Consider the following 20,585-nt stretch of genomic DNA (forward strand, 5'->3'; position numbering starts at 1 on the left):
TGCATTGCTAGCTTTGCAGACCTATAGATTCCTTTTGACCTGAAGCTTAATACATTCAACAGCATCCTACTAAATGAAACTGAGATCAAAGATATTTCTGTGGAAGGACTACAGTAGTTCATTATTTTGTCAAACAGTATGATTACGCTGCAATTCTCAAACTTCTTTGCAGTGGTGAGGGCACAGCTACACTCAGAGATTTCAAATTGATGCCTATAATTGTTCTTGTTCCTTCCCAAAGTAAATGTTTGTAGTTGCCTCACAATGATATAGAACTCAATAAACAAGTCCAGCTTATGTGCAGGTCCTCAGTCGGTCAAGTGTTCAGCCCTACTTGGCAAATGATGGCTGAACAAATGAAAATAAGTGTAAGACTGAATAACCAGAGCATAACAAATACAAAGAATTAAAAATCTACAGATACTACCACCAAATGAAGAATGTAAAGTAGTCAATTATCAATTCATTAGCATTTCAAACCCATAAACTCAACATATAATAATTTAGACAATGATACACTTTAAAAGTATTGCTTAGGAATTAAAAATTATCCATTCATATTACTCTTGCCCTGTTCAAATTCTTCTTTTACAGAAGGCAGCAATAGGCCCAAATAGAGTTTAAGACTTGCCTGTTTTCCAGTAATTAAACTTTTCAAAATAGCTGTATTTACCATAAACAGTCCAGAGCACTAAAAAGGAGACGGTTATGGCCCAGTCCACTATAGAATTTCTTTGCATCCATCTTCATAAATGGAATAAGTGTATCCACTCCTTCCCATCCAAAGATTTCCTGTGTGATATATCAGTCAAACCCACATTATTCTGGAAGCATTACAGATATAGGCTTCCAGAGTGATGCTAGCACAAGGCAGAGTTAGCACAAACCATTACCTCCTTCCCACCCACCTCTCAGCAGCCTCCCACAGCCATCTGAAAAGCCATTCCTGGGATCAAGAGACTCTCTGCAACAGCCTGGGATGCAGCATGGTTAGGATGGCCGAAGTGCTGCCACATTCACTCACTTGCCCTGCCCTACCAGGAGGGAGAGAGCCCCAGATCACAGGAGTAGCTCCTTGCCAGGGAGAAGCAAGGAGCAATTTCCTCGCTGCTAGCTGGAATTTTGTGTCTTCTGGTATTGTCTCACAAGTGGCTAGTTTTCCATACTTCTCTACTTCTGATATAACATCAGAAGATTAAAACAAAAAGGGAAATTGAAGGAAAGAGCATGTGGCCTACAGAAAGAAATTACAAGCATGCAGCATGTCTCACTTATGCCTAATAATGTTACATACATTAAATTACAGACACCTCTAGTCTGAAAGAACAAAATAAGAGGATACAAACCTTCCTATGAACATTATTTTCACAAAGAGTTGACAGAGTAAGAAAGATATCAGTCTGAATTCCAACCACAATGGCATCTTCTTTTTCTTTGAAATTGTTAGTTGTATTCTTCAAGATACCTAATAGTATGTAGAAGCGGGTAATATCAAATTTACTCCTTTAGTAATAAAGACCGTATCATGTGGCCTGCTAAAATCCACAGAGCTATTTCAGCTGTATTTCCCTGTGAAATATTGCTGAGCAAAAGATAGAGGCATCATGCAAACAGTTTGCTATGCTGTGTATGGGGGAAAATATTTAGGGGAGGGGTGCATTAAAAATTAAGGGCTTATGCACAATCAATGCTAGTTTAATTTTAAAAGCAAAACAAACAGCAGCCCAGCTACTATACACAATGCACTGCAAACTGCTTTGGAACCTAAAAGTTTGCTGTTCTGTGTATGGGGAAAATTATTTAGAGTGGGTGGGGCACTGCTAAACACACAGATTTTTGGATAATAGCCATAGTCTATATTTGTTTCCATCTCTCTCTCATGAAATATCACCCCAATATATTTATTGAATTCCAGAACAGACTATTTGACAAATATTTTTTGCAACAGACTCAAAGAGCAAATCAGAGAAGCAAATACTAAAGGGGCGGGGGGGGGGAGGCTAGACAGTGAAGATCAAAAGTCTCACACTTTGACACAAGTCTATTGTCTCTTTCCAAGTAAACTTATGAAAGTTGACAACACAATTTAACTTTTGTCCAGGGACAAGCACCTTTTAGGATGAACCATGGAAGCCCTTATAATACATTCTCAAACAACAAGTACATGATAATACATTCTCAAACAACAAGTACATGATAGCAAAACAATTGCTATGGAACAGCCAATTGATATGTGTTATCAATATGCTGCTGAAACCCAGATTTACTTCTCTATGTCAACCTCATCAGGAAATGGCATATCTTCCCTCAATGCCTGCCTGGAGGCAGTAGTGGGCTGGATGAGGGATAACAGACTGAAGTTGAATCCAAATAAGACAGAAGTACTGACTGTGGGGGGCCGGGACCTGAGAGATAGTTTAGATCTGCCTGTTCTGGTTCGGGTTACATTCCCCCTGAAAGATCAGGTATGTAGCTTGGGAGTGCTCCTGGACCCAAAGCTCCTCCTGGTTTCTCAGGCTGAAGCGGTGGCCAGGAGCACTTTTTATCAGCTTCGGCTGATAGGTCAGCTACGTCCATTTCTAGAGGCGAATGACCTTAAAACAATGGTGCATATGCTGGTAACCTCCAGACTTGACTACTGTAATGCGCTCTACATGGGCTGCCTTTGTACATAGTCCGAAAACTACAATTGGTACAGAATGCAGCAGCCAGATTGGTCTCTGGGACAACACGAAGGGACCATATAACACCAGTTTTGAAAGAACTGCACTGGCTGCCAATATGTTTCTGGGTGAAATATAAAGTGCTGGTTATTACCTATAAATACCTTAAAGGCTTGGGGCCAGGTTATTTAAGAAAGTGCCCCCTTTGTCATGAACGCTTCTGCCTTTTACGATCTTCTGGAAAGTTCTGGTTCTGGTTGCCAACAGTTCATCTGGTGACGACTTAGGACCAGGCTTTCTCTGTGGCTGCCCCAGGGTTTTGGAATATGCTCCCTGCTGAAATGAGAGCATCTCCTTCTCTTTTTTTTCCCCCAGGAAGACCCTCAAGACTTTCCTGTTCTCACAAGCTTTTAATTAGAATTTTGATAATCTTAATAATTTGTTTTATATTGTTTTTATCATGTTTTATTTTATTTTTATCATGTTTTATTTTAATTTAACCTGTGATTTTTAATGCTGGGATTTGTACACTGCCTAGAGATTTACATAGGTGGTATAAAAATATGATAAATAGATAGATAGATAGATAGATAGATAGATAGATTAGAATAGTGTTGTTGTTGACATTATTATTGTGCCCATGATATTCATATGGAGCTCTGCCAGTGCAAAGGCCCTAATTATTGCAACTGAATGGATACTAAACCATCCTTTTACTCATAATGACATTCTCCCTATGAAATATTGCTGAGCAAAAAGATACATCATGCATACAGAATGCGGGACCTCTGCAGTGCTGAAAAAAATGCAACCTTGTGCCTTGAGCATTAAACTCAAAAGTGATATTTACTATCTTTATACAACTGCAGGGTATTTACAGTCATTACAGTAATAGTACATTTGTATTTAACCCCCTACCCCCCACACACACACTTTCTATTTAGTGAATTAATACACTGTTCTTTTCAGCTGAATCATGTTTTTAAGCAAAAAGTACATAGTTGAGTTCAGAGATAGCTGGCCCACATAATGTGCTCTGAATAGGCACTGCTAATGGGTCCTGTGTTATTAACCCCTGCTAACTGAGCAAAGAGGCACCAAACGTGGTGATTCTCTTTATTTAGCAGGGGGAGAGCAACTGGCCCTATCCACCCCCAGCACAGTACCCCTCCAGTTGCTGGTGTCATGTTTCTTTTTAGATTGTGAGCCCTTTGGGGACGGGGTTCCATCTTATTTATTTATTTTTAATTTCTAGGTATATAAATATTTGTTGTTGTTGTCACCTTTGGAGCCAATATGTGTCGCCTGGGTGCTGTGCAATTGTGTACAATTTTAAACAGGGTAGGGGGGAAAGATGATTTAAAGATTAGAACTTAAATGGGAAGTACACAGTTCAGCAATCCAGGCAATCTTGTTCTAAGTAAGCGGAGAGAATTTAAGCGATACTTCACCCAACAGTTGATGAATTGCTCCCTGATCACAAAGATCAAGATTCACAGCATCATCACCAAGGGAGACAACAGGATTCAGTACTCTCAAGCAGTAGCGCATCTGTGCAAGTTTGTTGCCACGACCACCTGTACCATGGAAACTGTTGCCTTGACCAAAGAAGGGATCTGCAACAAATCAAAACCAAATATCCTTTTTTGCAATACAGTGTGTGTGCCTCCTGCAATAGATGGGCTGCTGCAAGGCCTTTTGTGTAAAAACAACTTAAAGCACTGTTAACACTGCACTTGGTTACATAATGTAGATGCATTTCTAAAATATAAATAAAATGCCTAGTGCAGTGGTTGCTACCTAAGAAGATTCACTGATGATACCTTATTGATGGCAGTAAAGCCATTGCCATGCTGCTTCCTTTGCAGATACAAGCAATACTAAGAGCAGGGGCAGCTCCCCTATGGGTAAGGTGAAGCAACAGCCTCAGGAGGGAAGTGTGCCACAGGGAGGCACTTTGCCCTGCTCCTTTGCTGTGGACATCGCCCACCTGCTGCTGCCATCCCCACACCACCTCTACTGTCACCCCTGTTCTTTTCCCAGTGTTCTTCCACCAGACCCTGACCCCTCCTTGCCAGCATCGCCCACCAAGTTTGGTTCACTGGTTGGCACTGATGGCATCCCTTTCCCCCCTCCACTGGCAGATGCATGGTCTGTCCTGGAGCTGGTGCCCGCCACTGCTTGCTGTATCAGCCAGGGTGTGAGCATCCACTTTCACCAGCCCCTGTCTCTTGCTGACAATGCTGCAGTGCTTCCCTTCCAGCCCTGAGTTTTTATCAGCTTTTGGTGCTGGAGGGAAGAGAGCAAGCTGGGTGTTGGTGTTGCGGAGGTGGTAAGAGTTGGCCTATTCCTGTTGCTGCTGCAGCATCAGCTCACACTCGCTAACTGAGCAAAGAGGCACCTTTTAAGAGTGGCGATTCTCTTTACTGAGCAGGGCGAGAGCCACTGGCCCTATCCATTCCCAGCACAGCATCCCTCCAGTGGCTGTTGCTGGTATCTATCTTGTGTTTCTTTTTTAGATTGTGAGCCTTTTGGGGACAGGGAGCCATTTTATTTATTTAACTATGAGGCGGGTCTCACGATCAAAGAGACACGCCTGGGGAGGGTGACCGGGGAGAGTGGGCTTAGCCTTCAGACAACCAGCCAGTCTGCTCTGGGCGGCTGGAACGGCAGCCCACACGACTGCCAACTCCATCATGGAGCTGGCCAGGGCTGGGGAGTTCGGAGGCCAAGTGGCCCCCGGAAGCTCTAGTATGCCCTGTGTGAGTGCGCAGGGCATAGTGGAGAGACCCCTGAGCTGGGAGGCTGCTTTTAAGCCTCCCAGCCGGGGGCCTACTCATGAGTAGCCACCGTGCAGAGCCGCGCCACAGCAACTCATGAGCAAAAAACCTGGGTTTGCGGAGCACTTGCTCCGCAAACCTGGTTTAAGGGGCGGGTTACTTGAGTGGGTTACCCGCTCAGGAGCCACTGGGCTTGCAGCCGAGGCTAGCCCGATTTCATCTCAGCGTGTGAATAGCCTCTATATCTACGTAAAACCACTTTGGAAACTTTTGTTGAAAAGTGCTATATAAATATTGGTCGTATTCATATGCTCTGCTGTCTCTCCCCTCCAGCACCAAAAGCTGAAAAGCTTGGTGCTGGAAGGGAGAGCACAGTAGTGGCAGTGAGAGGAGGAGCCAGTGAAACAGGCTGTCTACACACTCTGCAACAGCAAACAGTGGTGTGTGCTGTCTCTCTAGGACAGAGAGCATGCCTGGAAGAACCTGAGGGGAAAGGGGATGGCCTCAGCACCAGCCCAGCAAGGAGAGGCTGGGGCTACATGAGTGCTGGGCTCACCTAGGGGTGAGACAAGCAGCATGTTGCAGCTGACTTCAGGTGCTGACTGGCAACAAGCTGCCTCTGACTAGGAATGCTGCACTCAAGAGCTTCAGGTTTATGGGTTGCACAGTGACAGGTGACAGGAGGCAATGCCCATATTTCCTAATAGCATATGCTAAATAACTTAGTTCAGGCAGGGAGAGCTGTTTTATTACCCATTATGATGTGCATTTAGCCTTACATAAGAACTGTACCTCTCACTTTCCACAGCCATTTGGTCCCATTGTTCACGATTCTAGGTCCACCCATTCAGGATCCAATAGAAAACTATTGTTTGTAACTCAGTGCTTCAACTAACTTAGCACAGCTAGAGAAATGGCTTAATCCATTATTACTGCTGTTGTGAATTGTCACTGTACTTCTCTCTTAGATTTTAACTTTACATAAATATCAGTCTGGACACATATGGAGAAGTTCTCAGGAAACAGTCTGGACCCATATAACTTAGACCATTTATTATGTAAGGGGAGAAACAAGAGAGAGTCTTATGGCATCTTAGAGACTAATACATATATTTCAGCATATGCTTTTCATGGATTACCCTTCACTTCACCAAATATATACACATATACATACCTCCCTCCTTCACCATATACTTCATGTTGTGGATGGTAGTCACAAAAGCTTATGCTGAAATAAATGTGTTAGTCTTTTAGGCTACATAATAAAGGACTCGGGGTGTATATATGTCCAGACTATTTCCTGAGTATTTCCCTATACCCACATTGTATCCTATACTTCCAAGTTAAAGTTTGTAGTAAAGAATTTACCCTGGGTTCCTGGAGCAGCAGCCTTCCCCCAAGTAAGGAATCAGACTTTTATGAGCAAAACTAAAGTTTATTTCAAACAGCTGTTACCGTCAAGGCTGTGCAATGTTTCAGCATCCATTAAGTTAGGGTTCTATGCTCTAGCAATTCTCAAGATTTTGTCCAGGACTATCTCTCCATTACTGAATATACTGACACCCACCAGCAGGCCATGGTGCATCATACAGGGTTGTGTGTATCTGAAGCTGGGACTTCACAGACAGTGTCATGGGCATGATGGAAGACTTCGAGGAGGAGCTGGAGGAGGGGATGGAGGTTACAGCAGAGGAGGGAAGGCAAGGACCAGAAGTTGCAAGGGAGAGTGGGTCCAATGCACGGGGAGTTGAAAATGAGTTAGAGCCAGGTGAGGCAGCTCTTGTGGAGGGGGTGCAACCGGTCTCAGCTGTGGAGAGGCGTGGGTCCAAAAGACAGCAAGAGTTAAGGAACTGCATGTGTAGAACAACAGGCAAAGCTGCTGACTCAGGATCTCTTGATTAACAGCACCAGTGGTCAGCCTATTTAAGACGACTGCACCACAGCTACCCCGCTGATAGCAATGTCAATTTCCTGTGAGCTAATTGGCTGTGTTTGTGTATTGCCTTGACCGTGTTTGGACCCTGGACTGTGTTGACCTTGCCCGTGGACTGCGATTTGGACGCTTTTGGATTGATTGAATTTGACTCAGACTAAACCTGGTTTGGAGAATTTCTTCCTGTAAGACTTTGCTATTCTACTTCTGCCTCTGCCTGTTTTACATTCCATCTGGCTAGCCTGACAGATCTACGACAGACAGTCATGTGAGCCTGGAAAGCCAAATCAAACCATTGCTCTATCTATCTTGACTGGCAGTGGTTCTCAAGCATTTTAAACAGTAGTCTTTCCCAGCCCTACCTGGGGATTGCAGGGATTGAACCTGGGACCTCATGAATGCAAAGCATGTGCTCTATTATTGATCTATGGATCTATGCCCTATGTATACTCAGCACCTTACCTCCTGAGCCATAGCCCTTCAGTCACCTAGGCAGATTAGACACTGTGGGGGTGAGGATGCCCTTGAATCTGGTCGGCTGAACCATAACCGAGTAAGGATGCATCAGATGCTTGAAACCTCTACCTCCAAGACAGCCATTGAGTATGAGCAACATGTTTTATCAAAGACACATTTGATTTCCCCTCCCCTCGCATTGTTTCTCATTTAGTAGCTGACAGCATGGCTGTGGCCATATCTTCCGTCTCTGGCCTTCCGCTGATCTGATCTGGTACCTGACCCTGGCCCATGCTTGGCCATGCCTCCTGCCTTTGGCTTCTGCTCCTCACCTGACCACGCCTGAACTAGGCCACCCCATTGCGGCCTGTCTTGGCATTTAGCCAAGGTGTGACTCGTCACTAAAAACAAAATAAAGGTATAAAATAAAATATAGTAAATTAAAATATTTTCATTTAATTCCAACCATCAATTCTAGATTAAACAGAAAGGTCTTGCACTTCATTCAAAAGATACAGAGGCATTGAAAACACTCAGGAGATGGCAGTCTATAACCACTGAGCAGCTAATACGAATGCATTTTATAGAAACTCTGTAAAGCACCATGCCATGTAAAATGATAGCAATATATAATAATAAATAGTTGAACAAGCTAGCTCTTATCTATGGATGGGAAATCAACAGATTATGAATGATCTATAGAAATTAGCAGAACTCCAGTCTCCAGAACCTATCATAATGGATTGAGATAATACAGTTTCCTATCATAAAATTAGTTGTTTTGCAATCATCATAGGTGGAAAGCACATGCAGTTATGTTATCCACAGGCAGTCTAATGGTGTTGGACTCCATGGCTCTCATCTTTTAACAAGCCTCAAACTCATAGCTTCTCAAAAGAGTAGCCACTAATGGTGCCCAACTGAAGCTGTCCACACTCAACAAGATTTCAATTACTGAGAGGGAGAAATCATCTCACTGTGGAGAAAATGGATTCTTTCAGCCTCTTTCTTCGAGTGATTAAGCAGAAAAGAAACCCCAGCAGTATTTTTGTAGTTGTGTAACCCACAGTTCTCATCTTTAGAGGATGTAAGTCAAATTCAGCAGTGTATTCACAACCATTATGTATAATTACAAGTTGCCATAAGAACATAAGAACAGCCCTGCTGGATCAGGCCCAAGACCTATCTAGTCCAGCATTCTGTTTCACATAGTGGCCCACCAGATGCCTCCGAGAAGCCTACAGGCAAGAGGTGAGGGCATGCCCTCTCTCTCCTGCTGTTGCTCCCCTGCAACTGGGAGGCATCTTGCCTATCATGTCCACTCACCATTGCCTGCACACCATTCTAGAAACATGAGAAGGCGAGTATTTCCTTGGCACGTCATGTAGTCTTCTACCAACAAGGGAGCCACTATAGCCAAGGTAGCAATTGCATGAAGCTGTAATTCTTCATATTGGGCAGCAGACCAGTCAAGCACTCCTGGCTTTTCGTTTGGTTTTACATAATGAAACAAAGCCAGCATAACTTTACCCTCATGCAGCAGCTAAAGACAGATAGGAGACAAAATAAAAACATCACGTATATATTTTAATGTATGCAAGTGAAACAAAATGCTCTTCTTATTTTCCTTGCTGATGTATACAGAGTTTGTCTTTGACACCCACACTATCAGGTGGCATTTGAGGTGAAAAAATTGTTCCCTGCATTCCTCTGAAATTTGTCCTTGGGAAACAAATGTACACAAATTTGTTTCCCAAATTTGGGAAACAAATTTAAATTGCCTGATGAAACAAATGACAGCCCTACTATTATGTCATAGCAACTGAATAGCAAGAATGTGCTCTTATAGAGTATTTGCCATCACAGTGACATCTGATGATGTCATTTGTATGCCATCTGATGTCTTTCATCAATGATGACTATATGCAAGCAAGCAATCTTATAGAGTAGTCATACTAGGAGACAAATAGGAGCGTTGGTTTCACTTACCGTGAAGGCTTCTTCTGGTTGCTAGGCCCAAGGACACCTCTGGGTTATCCTTCCCATAAGCTCCAAGGCAGGAAAAATGAATGGCTAGCCATAGAAAAACTCTTCCTACTTGAAGCTGAGGGAGATAACCCCACCCAGTTCTTTGGGGCCGAGATGCACAAGGCAAAAAAGTCAATACTCGGGAAACTCAAAAATAATACACCATATCAGAAAAAATAGAAACATATTAGAAAAAATAGAACCAAATGACAGGTGGATCAGGGTATATGCACACATACCTGACTGTATTCCCAGGGAACAGAACTATCCATTCCCCAGGTGGTTTACCAGGAACAGGCAAGCACGTGTAGAGGGTGGGTCGAGGTGTCCTTGGGCCCAGCAACCAGAAGAAGCCTTCACGGTAAGTGAAACCAACGCTCCTTTCTCAGTTGCTGGGACTGAGGACACCTCTGGGACATACCACAGCGAAGACCCACTAGGGAGGGATGCCCTTGCCTATTCCTGGGGAAGCACCTGCCGCAAAACCCGCCTTCCAAATGCTGCTTGGGCCGAAGCCTGCAGCTCCATCTTATAATGCCTGACAAAAGTGGAAGGTGACCAAAAAGGTGGAAGCTATCCAAAGGTGGATAGCTGCCCTACAAATCTCGTGGACTGGGGCATTTGTCGAAAAAGCTGCTGAAGTGGCTGCAGCTCGAGTGGAGTGAGCAAGGACATGTGTAGGGGGTGTCAGATGTTGGGTCTCGTAAGCTAGTGATATACAAGCTCTTATCCAGCGTGCAATGGTGGAGGCAGAGATGGTGGACCCCATGGTGCTTGGACGAAAGGAGACGAATAGAGAATTCGTGGTTCGGAACGGTGCAGTCCTTTTAATATATTGTTTAAGGCAGTGACAGACATCCAACTTATGCCATAGTTTCTCTCTGGAATGAACCAGATGCGGGCAAAAGGAAGGCAGGAAAATATCTTGCAATTGATGAAAAGGTGTAGCCACCTTGGGGCGGAAGGAAGGCTCTGGGGTTAGTCGTACCGAATCTTCCGGGAACACGCAGAGCGATTTACAGATAGAAAGTGCTCTCAGCTCTGAAATGCACCTAGCGGATGTTATTGCCACTAAAAAGGCCAATTTAAGCTATAACAGTCTCAAAGGTATGTCTGCTACAGGTTCGAATGGCGTGAATTGCAGAGCTTTCAAAACGGTATGGAGATCCCATGATGGAAATCTATGAACAGTCGGACGAGATAGAAGAGTTGCTCCTCAAAGAAAACATATCAGGTCTGGGTGATTTTGACATGCCGTACCTGAAATGCCAGAAATGAGCCTGGCCAGTGAAACTGCCTGTCTCTTTAGGGTGTTCGGGCACAGACCTTTGTCCAAACAGTCTTGCAGGAATTGGAGAAGATGGTTCAAAGGGATGCTGGGCTTGGGTATGGAGTGCTTGGCCAACCAACGCAGGAAGAACCGCCAGCTGTATTGGTATATCCTGTTGGTCGATGATCTGCAGGATGCTAGCATTGTTTCAAGGATCTCCTTAGAGTAGCCCTGCTGACCTAAGATCCTCCTCTCAGTTTCCAGGCGGCTAGTGAATACCAGGCTGGATTTTGATGCTGCACGGGACCCTGAGCAAGAAGATCTTCGGATATTGGAAGGATCCATGGTTCTTCCACCACTAAATGAAGAAGCTCCAGGAACCATGAACATTTCAGCCAGAAAGGTGCCACTAGGATGACTGATGCATGTAACTGACTGACCCTTCTCAGTACCTTGGCCAGGAGGGGTGTTGGAGGGAATGCGTACAGCAGTCCCCGAGGCCAGGGACTGGAGAGGGCATCCATCTCTTTTGCCCCTTTGCAGGAAAAGCAGGACATGAACTGAGAAGTCTTGGCATTCTTCAGTGTTGCAAATATGCCCATGATTGGCATTCCCATGTGCGCTGTAATCTGGGTGAACACCCTTGTCAAGAGTGCCCATACCCCCAGCAAAAGGTGCTCCTGACTCAGCCAGTCGGCCACGAGGTTCTGTTCTCTCTTTACATGATGAGCCGTCAATGAGCCCAGATTGGATTTTGCCCAAGTCATCAGAAGGGAGGCCTCCTGGTGTAATTATCTGAACCTCGTGCCGCCCTGCCGGTTCACGTGGGCTTTTGCGGTGGTATTGTCTGTTCACACACGAACATGAGCGCCCTGCAGATTATGCTGGAAGGCCAATAACACTAGCCGAATTGCCCATAGCTCCCTCCAGTTGATGCTGTGGCTCCTCTCCTGGGCGGATCATATCCCTTGGCCCAAGAGATGGAGACAGTGAGCTCCCCAGCCCCTGTTGCTCGCATCCGTGGTGAGCATCATCTTTGGTGGGTCTAGGAACTGTTTTCCCTTCAGAGGGTTCTGTGACTAGAGCCACCACCTGAGTGCGATGCGGACGCTTTCTTGGAGTTGTAGATGCAAGACTCACTTTCTGGTTGTTGTTGTTGTCATTATTAACATTTATATCCTGCTCTTCCTCCAAGGAGCCCTGAGCGGTGTATTAAATACTTGAGTTTCTCCTCACAACAACCCTGTGAAGAAGGTTAGGCTGAGAGAGAAGTGACTGGCCCAGAATCACCCAGCAAGTATCATGGCTGAATGGGGATTTGAACTCAGGTCTCCCCAGTCCTAGTCCAGCACTCTAACCACTTATGGCCTGCTGATAAGGCAGGAGGAACCATTGGAGCACACAGGAGTGAAACCTTGCCCACAGCACAGCCTCGAATGTCACCACCATGAGTCTTAGAAGCCTCACCAAGGTGGACAGAAGGACAGTAGGGCCCTGTAGTGCCTGACGTATTTCTGTAGTGATCAGCGGGAACCAATTGTCTGGAAAGCGAAGATGGTTGATTTGGGTATCTATGAGAACACCTACAGGTGAAACTCGGAAAATTAGAATATCGTGCAAAAGTCCATTAATTTCAGTAATGCAAATTAAAAAGTGAAACTGATATATGAGACAGACGCATTACATGCAAAGCGAGATAAGTCAAGCCTTAATTTGTTATAATTGTGATGATCATGGCATACAGCTCATGAAAACCCCAAATCCACAATCTCAGAAAATTAGAATATTACATGGAACCAAGAAGACAAGGATTGAAGAATAGAACAATATCGGACCTCTGAAAAGTATAAGCATGCATATGTATTCAGTACTTGGTTTGGGCCCCTTTTGCAGCAATTACTGCCTCAGTGCGGCGTGGCATGGATGCTATCAGCCTGTGGCACTGATGAGGTATTATGGAAGACCAGGATGCTTCATTAGCGGCCTTCAGCAATTCTGCATTGTTTGGTCTCATGTCTCCCATCCTTCTCTTGGCAATGCCCCATAGATTCTCTATGGGGTCAGGTCAGGCGAGTTTGCTGGCCAGTCAAGCACAGTACACTGTATACTTTTCAGAGGTCCGATATTGTTCTATTCTTCAATCCTTGTCTTCTTGGTTCCATGTAATATTCTAATTTTCTGAGATTGTGGATTTGGGGTTTTCATGAGCTGTACGCCATGATCATCACAATTATAACAAATTAAGGCTTGACTTATCTCGCTTTGCATGTAATGCGTCTGTCTCATATATCAGTTTCACCTTTTAATTTGCATTACTGAAATTAATGGACTTTTGCACGATATTCTAATTTTCCGAGTTTCACCTGTAGGTGTTGCAGATGGCAGGTCGGTGTCAGTTGGCTCTTTTTTTGGTTTATGCAGAATCTGTGAGTTTGGAGGGTGCTGAGAGTGACTTCTAGGTCTCAATGTGCCATTTGCTCTGACCTTGACAAGAGAAGTAGGTCATCTAAGTAAACCAGGATCTGGATCCCCTGGAGGCAGAGATGTGCCACCAGCGGCACCAACAATTTGATGAACACATGTGGGGCTGATGACAGTCTGAATGGGAGAGCCACGTATTGCCAGTGATGGCCCACATAGTGGAACCTGAGCAAGGTTTGACTGCGAATGTGAATGGGAACATGCAGATACGCCTCCTTCAAGTTTATGGAGGTAATGATGTCCTGATGAAGAAGGGCCTCTGCAACTACTCTTAAGGTCTCCATTCGGAAATGTTCCCTTTTCACCCACCTGTTTAGGAATTCTAAATCCAAAACAGCTCTTTTTGTCCCGTCCTTTTTGGGGACGGTGAACAAAATAGAATAGACACCCCACTCTGCAGTTCTGGAAGAGGTTCCACTGCGCCTATTTCTACTAGATGCTGAATGGCTCAAGTTAGCTCAGAGTGTCTGGTAATAGAGCGCAGACGTGGCATAGGGAGAAACTTGTGAGGGGGGACTACTAACTCTATTTTGTAACTGTCCCGTATAACATTGAGGGGCTATTCTTACGATCACAAAAATCGGGCTAGGAAAATCCTAGCCCGATTTTTGTGATCATAAGAACCACCAGGCTCGCAGCCGAGCCCGGTGCTTCTGGAGCGGCTAACCCACTCCTGTAGCCCGCCCCTTAGCCCGGGTTTGCGGAGAGAGCACTCTGCAAACCCCAGTTATCTGCTCGTGAGTAGCCACAGCTACTTGTGAGTAGACCCCCGGCCAGGAGGCTTAAAAGCAGCCTCCTGGCTCGGGGGTCTCTCCAGTATGCCCTGCGCACTTCCCTGCCCACCTGCTTAGCCTGCTCTTCCCACTCACGGCTAGGAACCGGATCTCACTGATAGTGAGACCCTGTCTGAGTGTCCAATTGTCCAAAATGGAGGATTCCTACACATGGAAATGCTCCTTCAGATGGCCGCCCAGCTTTTTAAGCGGAGAGTCATTGCTGGGCTTTGGATTGTTTTTGTTGATGGAAGGGCTGCCTGGTAGAACCAGCATTCCTATAGGAGCCACATCGCTTATTCCAATTGAACCTCTGGGTTCTGAAGTGACCCTGGCCCCCAAGGGGCCGGAATCCACGAAAGGGCTGAAATGAAGCCTGTGGTTGCTGAAAGGACCTTTTGAAAAAAGGCCTTTCTGTGGCCCCTATGGTGTTGAGGTACTCTTCAAGGTCTTTTGGAACTGCACCCAGGGTGCCAATTACCACTGGGATTATTTTGGTCTTTTTCTGCCACAGCCTTTCAATTTCAATTTGTAGATCTTTGTATTTGGTGATTTTTTCTATTTCTTTTTCTTCTTTTCTGCTAAGGACCTTTTTCCTGAAAGGACCTTTTGAAAAAAGGCCTTTCAACCTTATGTGTAGCTGTTGCCATGGTCTTACGTTTGTCTTTGGATTCTACTAGCACATCTTTCAGTGCGTTTCCCCCAAACAATTTAGTGCCATCATAAGCCACCGTGGACAGATTATTTTTTTGAGGTGGTGTTGACCTGCCAGTTTTTAAGCCATAAATTACTGTAGCCCACCACCGCAGCAGGCGCGGCCCGTGAAGCAAACTGTATGGAATCAATGTGGCGCCCGCCATAAAGGCTTGGGCCTTTTGGAATTTTTCAACTGCTGTCGAAGCTTAACTGGATCAGAAGGGACATCATTCAATAGGTCATCCACCCACAGCAGGGAGGCCCGGGCTATTATTATATTTATTTATTTATTTATACAGTCAGGCAGGTGTTATTGACTGGTTTGTTTTATCCAGACATCGAGTCCTTCCCAAGGACCTGGGATGCCAGAATTTTATTGTCAATGGTTATAGATATCGTCGCAGAATATAGGCTGTTCCCAGTAAAGCTGCTTTTTGTAATTGGCTGATGGTGATTTCTGTGGCCCCTATGGTGTTGTGGTGCTCTTCAAGGTCTTTTGGAACTGCACCCAGGGCGCCAATTACCACTGGGATTATTTTGGTCTTTTTCTGCCACAGCCTTTCAATTTCAATTTGTAGATCTTTGTATTTGGTGATTTTTTCTATTTCTTTTTCTTCTTTTCTGCTATCTCCTGGTATTGCTATGTCGATTATTTTAACTTGTTTTTCTTTCTTCTCGACTACAGTTATATCTGGTGTATTGTGTGGCAGATGTTTGTCTGTTTGTAGTCGGAAGTCCCATAATATTTTTATATCTTCATTTTCTTCAACTTTTTCAATTTTATGGTCCCACCAATTTTTGGCTACAGGTAGCTTGTAGTTCTTGCAGATGTTCTAGTGTATCATCCCTGCTACTTTGTCATGCCTTTGTTTGTAGTCAGTCTGTGCAATCTTTTTACAACAGCTGATGAGGTGGTCCACGGTTTCATCTGCTTCTTTACAAAGGCGGCACTTGCTGTTTGTGGTGGATTTTTCTACTTTTGCTCTTATTGCATTTGTTCTTAATGCCTGTTTTTGTGCAGCCAGTATTAAACCCTCTGTTTCTTTCTTCAAGTTGCCATTCTTAAGCTATTCTTAAGCTACCTGTAGCCAAAAATTGGTGGGACCATAAAATTGAAAAAGTTGAAGAAAATGAAGATATAAAAATATTATGGGACTTCCGACTACAAACAGACAAACATCTGCCACACAATACACCAGATATAACTGTAGTCGAGAAGAAAGAAAAACAAGTCAAAATAATCGACATAGCAATACCAGGGGATAGCAGAATAGAAGAAAAAGAAATAGAAAAAATCACCAAATACAAAGATCTATAAATTGAAATTGAAAGGCTATGGCAGAAAAAGACCAAAATAATCCCAGTGGTAATTGGCGCCCTGGGTGCAGTTCCAAAAGACCTTGAAGAGCACCTCAACACCATAGGGGCCACAGAAATCACCATCAGCCAATTACAAAAAGCAGCTTTACTGGGAAGAGCCTATATTCTGCGATGATACCTATAACAGCAGCAACAACATTGACAATAAAATTCTGGCATCCCAGGTCCTTGGGAAGGACTCGATGAATAAAACAAACAGACTCGATGATAAAACAAACCAGTCAATAACACCTGTCTGAATGTGTAAAATAATAATATAAATAATAATAATAGTTCTGCCTTTTTGTCAGCAGGATCCTTGAGCGTAACCTCACTATCTTTTGTAACCAAGGACCCACTGACTAATTGGACTATTGGGGCATCCGTATTGGGAGTTTTAAACAGATCCCCATACTCTTGTTGGTAGGTATAGAATCTAGTGGCAGAGGCTACAGACTTTCTACTTGTTGCTGGCACTGCTCACTCTTGCCTTATCACTTCAGAAAATAGGTCAGGGACTGGTAGCAGAATGTCGCTAGGTACCACCCTCGGAAATACTAGGTCACCTTTTCCTGAGAAGGTGGCTTCAGGACCAGTTTTGGCTTGCAGTCCAATCGCCTTTAATACCCTTGACATCAGGGGAGAAAAATTGTCTGCAATAAAGAGGTGCTGGGAAATATTATTTGATTCCACCTCCTCTGCTCCTGACCATTCGCCTTCCTCTTTAAGCAAAGAATTTGAGTCCTGAGGGTCCTCCTCCAATTTGCCCATATCTTCTCCAAGGCTTATGACCCCAATACTGACAGGATCTGTTCCTGGACACTGGTTCTTTGACAATAAGGGTCTCAGGTGGAGGGGGTCTAGATCCCCAGAGTCTTGCCCTGTTACCTTGGAAGAATTATAGCCCTTAGTGACAGACCCCATAACATTTGCCTTTTAATGTGCTTTGAGGTGCTTAGTTTTGGCTTTTGATTTTTGGGGAGGAGGGCTTAGAGAACTAGATGAGGAGGAACTATTTGAAGAGGCTTGTCACCTTTAATGCTTGCGAGATCCCCTTTGCTTCTTAGCTGGCGCCACCTGAGAAATCATATCAATTATGGCATTTTTAAACCATGCCTGTCACTTGGAGGTACAGACTTTGGCAAGGCAGAAGAAGTGGCAGAGGAGATAGGCTGAGCAGATTGTTCCCCTATGCCCATGGATCCCTTTTCAAGGTGTTTTACTGCAGTTCTGGTGGAGTGGGAAGCTCTCCGCACTGCTCTCCGCACTTCCTGCCAAAACCTTTGAGGTACCCTGCGCCATCTTTGGTGGTGCCCCTGTCACCATCCTAATAGGGGCTGCTCTGTAGTTCCCAAACGCGGCAATCTCTGCCGAAGTAGGCGGCGGGTTTGGTAAGGGGCACTTCTACCCCAAGAGAACCCACGCACCGGGGAATTCACATGCTTCTGCTGTTCTCCATGCCGGTTCCTCTGTCCCCCCCCCCCCGCAGGCTAGCTGTAGTGGTGGCTTAAGGTAGAACGAGTCATGCGGGACTCTGTTGGGAGCATTGACTCTGGCTCCATTGCTGCCGTAAAGGAGAGGCGAGCAGGAGCTGCCAGAACGAGCGGCTCGGAAGTGGCCATATCTGGAGCGAATACCACACCCTGCTTTGAATCTGGCTGCATGAGCGGCCTGAAGGCAGCCGTGGCCGACAGGGAAGGCTCCTGTATTGGCTCGTTGGGGTACACAAATGGTGCTAGAGCAACCATGGCTGATCTGGATGCTCAGACTAGTAAAAGATGACTAGAAATGTTGCAGCCCCCCTGGAAAAAAAAGAGGTGCAGGCCTTTCCCCTCAGGGAGCTGAATATTTCTCACTTTTAACTGCCCCGATTGCCTCATGCAGCGAGGTAAAAACGGGAGGGAGGAGGGGAGAGCAGAATAGAAAAAGGACGATAGCAGGTTTGTTTGTGTTTAATTTGAGAAAAACAGGAGCAAGGGGAGAAGAATTCAGATAAGGATTTAGAGAATGTCGAGGGGAAGGTAGATATAAAGATGGAGAAAAACAGAGATACACTGCCTGGAGCTTTCGAGGACAGAAGAGAACTGGGTGGAGTTATCTCCCTCAGCTTCAGGTAAGAGGAGTTTTTCTATGGCTAGCCAATCATGTGTCCTGCTTTGGGGCTTACGGGAAGGATAACCCAGAAGTGTCCTTGGTAGGGATGTGTGAAACGTTTCGGATACAAAATGTTTTGTACCCAAAACAGCCTGTTTTGGGTGTTTTGTAGACAAAACAAAACACCCATTTTCCAGATCCAAAAGTTTTGTATACAAAACAAAACGCCTGTTTCGGGTACAAAACGTTTTGTTGTTTCGGACCTCCATTTTGTGGTGATCTCTGAGTCAGTCTCCATTTTGTGTCTGACATCTCTTTGAATTTCCCACCCTTCCAGCCTTCTGACTGGTGACCTAAATCATGGGCTGACCTGCTGACAATTCCCTCCTTGTTCCCCATTGGCTCTTTTGCTTCTTTCCACTCTTTACTGACCCCACATTGGCCAGGGGAAGGGTTGCTAACCCATGGGGTGCTGGGTTCTGCTGTTTCTGTGGTGTTCTGAGTGTAGATTCTCTGGTAGCATATGAGAGTGGATTCTTGTTTTTCACTGAAAATCTCATATGCTACCAGATAATCTACAATGAACACCTCAGAAACAACAAAACCCAGCACCCCACAGGCTTGTGGGTATGGGGGTGGTTGACACCCTATGTGCACTACACAACCCCTTGTCCCCCCCAAGTGGAATTATGGGGCTGCTGAAACCTCCATTATTCCCTATGGGAGAAATCTTAAAGACACGTAAACTTCAACAAATCACAAAAGATCAGCCCTTTGCCCAATTCCTTTGAAATAATTCTGGAAGTTTCCTTGCCCCCATTGGGCACTACCACCCACCACACTCTGCTCTGGGTCATCCCTTTCCCCTTGATTTGAAGCGATACATTTGCTGGAATCCCCATTATTCCCTATGGGAAAATTCTTAAAGATGTGTAAACTTTAAAAAAAAAGTCACCCAAAAAAATCACCCTTTGCCTAATTCCTTTGAAATTCGGGTGATAGCTTCCACCCATTAGACACTACCACCACCACCCACTCTTTTTGCCCTGGGACCCTTTTTAAAAATCTAAATCGATTCGGAAAATTTGGCTACAAAACAAAACAGGGCTGATTCGGATTCAGAAAATTTGGGTACAAAACAAAACGGGGATGTTTCGATTCGGATACAAAGTGAAACAAGAAAATTCCAAAATGCACACCCCTAGTCCTCGGTCTCAGCAACCGAAAATTACATTTTCAATTGCAAGCATATTAGATTATCAAACTGTTAGTCTATCTCCACTAGAATAGTCTCAACTTATTTCAGACGTCTGGGGTGAGACACATGCTTTTTGTTATTGAAAGAATGAAGCTTGTGGATAAGCTTGTCATGACCCCGACCTCAATTAGCAGCCAGGACTCTGTCACCAGGGGAAGGAGCCAACCAGTTTAGGATGTTCAGCAGCAAAATACAAACAGTCGGGCTGAGCCACCATTAGGTGAATCCAAGTCGCTGCCCCTCAGGGCCTGTGCCTCGCGGCCCTGACACCTCCCCACACACGTTTGACGTCAGGCATGGGGGGCATGATTTAGCCCCCAAATGAGGCTGTGCAGCCGTGTTCGGGAGCTAAAACACACACCCCGTCTGACGTCAGATGCGGGGGGCGTGACTAAACACTCCCTGTGTCTGACGTCAGATATAGACTTTGGGGAGCAAATTGTAAACCTGATGTTGTCTGAGGTCCTGTGTCTCTAGCTGACCTGATTATGGCAGAGTCTATAACCCTGAAGTATCTCTTTGTGTGCCATGGGCTTATGATCATAAAAGACACAAACAGAGCAGCAACACTTAATATCTTTCCTGGAGAAAGTAGCGTATCTCTAGGAAACGAAGGTCGCATTCGCTCATAACATGGAACTGCGGGACCTACAGACCTGCGGTTCCACTCCCCACCCAGCTCTCCTGTCTGAATTTGTACGTTATGGAGAGCACGGAGCATACATTCAGCGAGACTGCAGAGAGGAGGGGGAACTGGTAGTCCGGGCTTCCTTCTTTCATGAAGGACAGCCCGC

The 20,585-nt window shown here is 45.0% G+C and overlaps 1 protein-coding gene across 6 annotated transcripts in view; it reads right to left on the reverse strand.

The window, feature by feature from the left end:
• Positions 1-20,585, reverse strand: part of LOC128326182 (cilia- and flagella-associated protein 69-like) — a 59,586-nt gene that overhangs the window by 15,236 nt on the left and 23,765 nt on the right. For 3 of the 6 annotated variants that reach the window (XM_053252556.1, XM_053252552.1, XM_053252554.1), the window contains 5 exons: positions 9,159-9,375; positions 8,111-8,233; positions 4,115-4,279; positions 1,347-1,465; positions 674-792 (listed from right to left, as the gene is read on the reverse strand). In XM_053252556.1, the coding sequence (XP_053108531.1) occupies positions 674-792; positions 1,347-1,465; positions 4,115-4,279; positions 8,111-8,233; positions 9,159-9,375 (743 nt within the window). The remainder of the gene's footprint in view (positions 1-673; positions 793-1,346; positions 1,466-4,114; positions 4,280-8,110; positions 8,234-9,158; positions 9,376-20,585) is intronic. The other 3 variants (XM_053252555.1, XM_053252557.1, XM_053252553.1) reach the window with 2 other exon arrangements.

This window comes from Hemicordylus capensis, chromosome 5 (assembly GCF_027244095.1).
Source record: "Hemicordylus capensis ecotype Gifberg chromosome 5, rHemCap1.1.pri, whole genome shotgun sequence".
NCBI classification, from domain to species: domain Eukaryota; kingdom Metazoa; phylum Chordata; class Lepidosauria; order Squamata; family Cordylidae; genus Hemicordylus; species Hemicordylus capensis.